Genomic DNA, 7,301 nt, shown 5'->3' with positions numbered 1-7,301 from the left:
CCCCCTCAACGGCAAGGAAGGGAGAGTTGGGGGAGACCACTTGGAGGGACATTACAACGCATTGCTGACTACGCCTAATGCTCATGCGAATATGCTATGTCTTTGTGCACATTCAGAGTTAAATTATTAGTGCATACTTCGCGCCATATGCGCGAACCAGTACTCGTACACGTTGTGTCCCTCCGCTGGGCTCCCAAAAGTGGTAAAACAGCGCCCTCTCTTCTTTGCGCACGGAGCCCATACATGAAATAAATCTAGTGGTATTGCACATTAAAACAATGACCTCCGACTATGCAGCTGACGGTGAGCCTATCTAACTGCTCAGAATGACGCTCATTGGAGACAAGTCAAGGCATTGGCTTGAGAACTGTTGTGCATTTATAGGTATATGTGCAGGGTAGGGACAGGAGGGGAGAGGGGGGGGGGGGTAGCCATGCATCTGAACTACTGAGTGAAGACATGGCTTTAATCCTCGGGCTCTGGCTTTTCTCAAACCCTGGCTTTTAACATAATTGGCGCTTTCTCAGCAACCCATTGTGCTGTTTTCATGATTTTTTTCCCTTCAATATCTGATAGAAAAAGCTCTCAGCTTGAATCTGATACCCAAAACATAACAACTCACCGATCATGTTTTTGGAAAAAGGCAAATGTTTCAGGGTTGCATTTGTTGGGGTCACCCTGTAGAGCAATAAGCCATTTGCGAGTAACCTATACCCTTTGGGATTAACATTTGAAAAACGTCTGGTACAATGACTTGCTCAGAATGCGTGGCACATTTTAACTTTGAATTCTCCAGACCAAATACACTGTTGCTAATCACAAGATTCGGGGCAAGCTCTTGCATAGCAACCTCTTCCCCAGGGTGTCGATCAGTACGCGCCCACCACTACCTGCTCTCTCACCCTGGTATTGGATCATTTGCATGTGCAAGATTTTTGTACACGTATGCAAATGAGGAACAGTCTGGTGCCTGGATATGCGTGACACATAAGCGTTTGTTTTTGTATGGGGTGTCTGGGGTAAAAACAGAGTCAATTCGTAGCAGCGCGAGCACGGCGTGAGTTACGAAAACACGATTTTTTAAATCAAACTGTTACGAGCTTATCGAGACAACATGCATTATCATATTTCATATTAATATGAGCAAATTGGAAAGGAAATTAGTATTTTCGAGAAGGCGTGGACGAATGATCGCGAAAACACGTACTGCACCGTGTTGTGAATATATAGCACCAAGTACACGATAAAAATCTATTACTAGCCAATTGCGGTATCCAATCAGGATACGAGAAGAAAGTTTCCTATCCAGGGTTTACTATTGGAAACGCGGTTGGAAATAAAGTAAGCACTGGGGACGAGGTTGCTTGCATAGTTACGTAAGAGACGCTCAGCACCAATACATCGATCACAATGGGTGAGAATGGTACACTGACACCAGACCATGCCGGAGCTGGGGGTTGCTAGCATAAGGCTTGCCCCGAATCACGTGATATAATAACAGTTTCTGTGGTCAGGAGAATACTAGGTTAAAACGTGCAAAGCATTGTATTAAGTCAGCGTTCCAGATTTTATTCAAATTTAACTCGCAAATGGCTTATTGAATTCAGCAGCCACCGTTGAGTTGTGCTCTGTCATGTTAATTCATTAACAATAAATGCACATGAATGTGTGTCCCTGTGGAACACGGCACATACCTCAAAGATGGCCGCAGTGCACACGACCTATGATTACGGTGCTGGACTTGCTTTATAATAATTTCATATATATGAGCTTTTGTTTGCCAAGTGGGTGTATCTTTGCTGCTTCTTATTTTAGCTTGTGGTGTAATGAAACAACTTTAAAATAACTGGAACCATCAAGTTGCTGTTTTTCAGCACAAAAAAAGTCTGTATTTTATTTACTTTATATTAAATACATATGATTTTAGTAAAAATGTTTGTTTTTATATTAAATGTTAAAATGTTGCTTTGTATATGTGAGGTCAAACTTTTGTTTACATATTTCTTCACTTTCTTTGTTCCTTAGTGGCAGACACTAGACAGTACATAGAATATGTCGATTTTGGTATGCTTTCATAATTATAGAAATCAATATACTATTGCAGCTACTACCCCTGTTTCAGCTGATGAAATGATTGTAGCACATTGAAAGCCAATTTCTCTCCTTGAAAGTGTTACCTTCAGTGCCTATAGTTTAAAGAAACTTCAAATGTAGTACTGAAGAAAAACCAGCGGCAGATCCACCACCCCCCCCCCCCCCGGCACAGCCTCAGCCCCCACGAACCTCTCTGGATCCACCCTATGTACCCTCCATTTCAAAATCACTTTCAGCCGATGGGTTGGCTGACAGTGCCAAAGTACGTTTCAGTGTGTAAAAAGTGCCCAGTATACATATTATCCAGAAAAAAAAATGTTAAATTTGAAATTCTTTCCAGTCTATTTTCTCTTCGTACAAGTGTGGATTCATATTATATCCAGTGGTGGCAGTGTTGCATATTATATACTGTGGGTGTATTGTGTACATACAATATGCTTTTATTGTGGCCCAGAATGTATACGTCCTTACCAATGTGTACTAACTACCAACTGTTTTATATTGAAATACAATAGTGTAAACAGCTGTTTGTATATATATATATATATAGCTCTACAGAGATGTATCGAGCACTGTGAATTGTGATAGAAGACGATTTCATTGGATATATATATATATATATATATATATATATATCCAATGAAATGAATATATTCTGCTGATGAGTGCCTTATGGTACGAAACAGTCTGTTCAGAAAGAGAATATTCTGAATTTATTGCATATATATATATATATATATATATCGATTTCCCTTGATTTGCATCGTAAAAATGTGAGGTTTTTGCTGTACAAAATTTCACACCTTACATTTCCAGTAATCTTGTAATATATTGCTCACTGGACTATGTACATACAATTTGTGTTGGGAAATATGAACATACATGTAATATATAACACACATTGCATCAATGCATTTGATGGATAGTCCCAACTTTCGAACAATTATTGTGCTTTATCGGAAATTCCGTCATTCACTTAAGGTATGAACCATCATATTTAGGGTTTGTATTTGCATTGGTGAAAGTTGTCACCATTTTCAAATAAGCCAATCATAATGCTCTCATTCACTTTATATTGTAGGTGGACATTGTCATTTTCGTTTTTAATCCTCACACAAAAGAGCACCAACCCCCCACTTTCACTGCTGATTTGATATTTGTCTATGTGCGGTATATTGGAGACTTCCGGTTCTACATGACAGCATGTCAAGGACCTGTCTTGTCGAGTTTGAAGTAAAAGAAATATATATCATCTTCAAATTGAATATGACCGACTGAATTGCTTTTATTTCTAGTGGTGTATACATTTTGTAATCTGAAATGATTTCATCCTGTTGTAAAACGGGGACGTCTCTATATAGTCCGAAGGCCCATTGGTCCAACGTTCCATTGCTCTATACGTTCCATTGGTATAAACGTCCCAGTGGTCCGACGCCCCATTGGTCCGACGCCCCATAGGGTCGGGTTAGGGTCACTCAACCTGAACAAGTGGAACTACACAGTATTATGTTTCGGACCAATGGGACTTCGGACCAATGGGACTTCGGACCAACTCGGACCAATGGTACTATCGAGACGTGTCCAATTTGTGCGTTGTCCAGCTCTCGGGCCATTTGGCACAGGGCAAATGGACAACAGCAGCTCAGTGTTAGGCAGGCATCGCAGATCGAACCCTGGAGTGGATAGAAACAAAATATTGGCATTATCTGTGAAATTTACTGGAACAGCCTTTAAACACCCTCACTTGATAGTCTTGATAATACACCAGTGCTCTACCAAAACGGGCTATCTAGCTTGTCCTATATCAGCAGTCTTCCTCGATGAATTGAGCGCTTGCCTTTATAATAGCTGGAAGTTCTGTTGGTAAATTTCCAATATCTTGTTCCCGAGGTTCTAGGCTCAAGTCCCACTGGAGTCAATTTGTGTCTTTAACTAAGTTTCGATTGAAATTGAGCCCTAAAAATGTGCGTTTTCCAGAGAAAATAGGTGTATAGACATGCTAAACAAGGTACATTTATTATTATTATTAACAACAACAACGAAGGCTGGAACCAAGGGTTCTAAGATTTAAGACTCTGTCTTGGAAAGACGTTTAGTAACCCAAGAAGAAAAAACTAGTTTCTGTGAGGTTGTGCAGCAGAAGTTACACTTGATGTTGAAACATAGTGAAACATTGTGCCCACAAAGAATTTGTTGTCAGTTTGTTATACACGGGTCAAGGGTGGTCTGTTCTTTCTTTGAAGTGATTTCTGGGAGTTTGGCTCAAAGTCAGTGACTTGCCTAAGATCACACTGAACATCCGAGCAACGTGAATATTAAAATATAAATACACACAAGCTGAGAATGATGAAATCCATACTGACACATATTCAACGAGCAGGGTGTAAAATCGATGATGGGAAGCCCCATACCCAAATGAGAAATGTTTTCTGGTTGCTGTTCAATGGCAAACTATCCCTAGTGTATTTACCTTGCTTGTTATAATAAGCTGTGGCAGATGCAATGTGCTGTCAGTTGTTGCACATTGATTTGGCTTGGATGAGCTTATAGGCAGTTGCATGAAAAAAAACACCAAAGATGTAAGTGTATTTATGCATGAGAAATCGTTTGCAATTGGCAAGTTCGTTCATATATAATTCACAATTTGGTGTTCAAGTCGTCGTTGAATATTTGGTGTAACAATGAAACCGTACTGTGAGATTCACTTTATGTGAATGTATTCATCCAATGGTCTATAAAATTATAGTCAGATTTAGTTACTTGAGTGTATTTAATTAAATACGAAATGAAGAATTAGAATTTCGCGCTTAACGTTTGAGTTGACTTTAGGTATAACTGGAAATGTCAGTTTCCTGCAGAATAGGCAGTATAAACCAGAATTCATCTATGACTTTTAAAACTTTTTTTCTTCTCAGGGCATCGCGGCGCACTTTGTCTACGCCTGCTGGACATTTCCATCTGTCTTTGCTTTGTAACCGAAGTCGACTCACTGATATTACCGCAGACTTCAAATGTGGTCATCTCTTGGCCTACTTGGAGGAGAAGAAGAATAAAGCGGAACGTCACGCCATTCGTAACCTTCTAGGTGTGCTCGCTTACAGGCAAGAAAACAACCGTCAGGGCGCCTTGGATTACTTCAATCACATCCTCTCTCCGGGAGAAGACCCAGACAACCTGAACGCCATGGCCAACCGTCATTTTGTGATGTCTATGTCTAGAGGTGGAATTCCCGCGGCTGCTTCTGAGCCTGATTTATCTACAGAAGAAGGGAAGAGGGCACAAGCCAGGAGATACGCTGAACAAGCCTTTGCCCTCATTGACGAAAAGAACAACGATGCTTTGGATTACGAGGTATCCAGCAGAGCGCTCGAGCTTTGCAATCAGGCGATGGAGCTGGCGGGTCACCTCGTCGATCTAGACGAGAGCAATGATTGGAAGTACCTGTCTGGAGAAGCCAGCTACGAGATGTTAAAGAAAACAATGAGAAAAATAGAGACACACGACGAGGCCTATCAAGCTTTGGAGAATGCAGTCTGGAGCTTTTGGACCATAGCCGAAAATCCATCTGCGGATGTCAACATGAAAAGTTCGGCCTGGGTTCGTATTGGTTTCATTTTCCGCAGGGCATCGGAATGGGATGTGCAGATAGGAGACGTACCAGAATCTTTGGCGGAATTTATCGATGACCCGGAACGTTGCGTGCGCAAGGCGAGGGACATAGCACCAGATTCTCCTCATGTTCTCAATTATCTTGCTCATTTTCGTGGCAAAGCTGGTGATGTGGAAGAAGCTCTTAGGCTATACGAGGAGTCCATCCGTCTGCCAAGAACCAAAGAGAAATTCTTCGCATACTCAAGCAGGGCCGAACTCTGCCTCGAGCGATACAAACGTTCCCCCAGTGCAAATGCTCCCGATCGGAGATACCTTGCTCAAGCCAAAGACGACTTGGAGTACATCCTTACAAAGCACGAATCGCCACGGGATTATGCGATGCTGGCTGATGTGTACCTACAAATGGCTAAGATCACCATCGACTCAGTAACAAGACAAGAGTACCTCACAAAGGCTCTGCACAACTGTTTCATTTCAGAGAACTGCCAGAGAGGCAACGAACTGTTCCAACTCCACAATGTCCGCGGACGATGTCACTGCTTACTCGGCCAGCATAGAAGAGCAAGGGAGTCATTCAGACTGGGAATGAGATGCGAAAAGAAATTGGGATACAAGTGGGGAGAATGCGGAAGCCTTCTAGCCGATTGCGAAGATCACCATCGTCTGGGAGACGACTTCTAGAGATGACCAGAGACCAGTGTCTTATCCAGGTACTGTAGGGGGATGTTTCACAGGAAACAATAATTATTCTGAAATCTTGAATCAAAAGTCCACGTACAGCAATATTATGATCAAGTTTTACTTCTGGACTGCAGTTGACGTCCCGTATAGTAAAAGGAAGATAGTTCTCCACGCTCCAGCTTGTACATTATTTTGTAGCTTTCAAGAAAAAAACACGGTATTCATGTATTTACAAATGTACATGTGCGTCTTCCCCTTTTTTTGTCCATGAGAATCCCACTTGAGTTGATGCCTTTGTTCGACAAAGTTTTGATTAAAATTGAAGCGCGCATTTTTCAGATAAAATAGCTGCATAGACATGGTAAACAAAGGATGTGATGATTGTATATAAATTCATATTTGCTGAGGCGAAGCCGAGAAAATACGATAACTGAGGGAGTTTAGTTAAAAAAAAAAATACACCACGAGTTAAGCAGTCAATATTGTATATTATCCCTCATCAGCATTGATGACTTTACATCATATTCCTGTTGTCTTTTTAAATTGGAAAGGGGTATTATACAAAACAAACGTCTTGACAGTTTCTGACCTCACTGTTTTGCTGCATCCGAAGCTTTGTTCTCAGCCAAAAGACTCCTCCTGGAACACATGCCACGACACAACGGTGTCACATGAAAATCCGACTCCTATGAAAATCGGACCCCTATTTACCTATTATTGGTTGATCCCTCGCACGTGACAGGTCACTCTCCCGAAACGATCCTAAAAATAGCATAGTATAGTACTCACGCGCGCTCAGTTAACCATAGCACGGCAGATTGTTGATCGGGAATGTTAAGTTGATGATAAAAGCATGGAATTTGGCATACAGTCGGAGCATGTCATGAGAAAGATATTTGGCTATAGGGTGATCG

At 41.4% G+C, this 7,301-nt stretch overlaps 1 protein-coding gene across 1 annotated transcript; it reads left to right on the top strand.

Moving 5' to 3' along the window:
* Positions 1 to 278: 278 nt before the first annotated feature.
* Positions 279 to 6,387, top strand: LOC119743273. Its single transcript, XM_038219676.1, has 2 exons — positions 279 to 303; positions 5,099 to 6,387. The coding sequence occupies exons 1-2, from the start codon at positions 279 to 281 to the stop codon at positions 6,385 to 6,387; spliced, it is 1,314 nt and encodes a 437-aa protein (XP_038075604.1).
* The last annotated feature ends 914 nt before the right edge of the window (positions 6,388 to 7,301 follow it).

The sequence above is a fragment of the Patiria miniata genome, unplaced genomic scaffold (assembly GCF_015706575.1).
Source record: "Patiria miniata isolate m_02_andy unplaced genomic scaffold, ASM1570657v1 HiC_scaffold_6, whole genome shotgun sequence".
Lineage (NCBI taxonomy): Eukaryota > Metazoa > Echinodermata > Asteroidea > Valvatida > Asterinidae > Patiria > Patiria miniata.
This window is presented reverse-complemented; position numbering and strand designations above follow the sequence as displayed.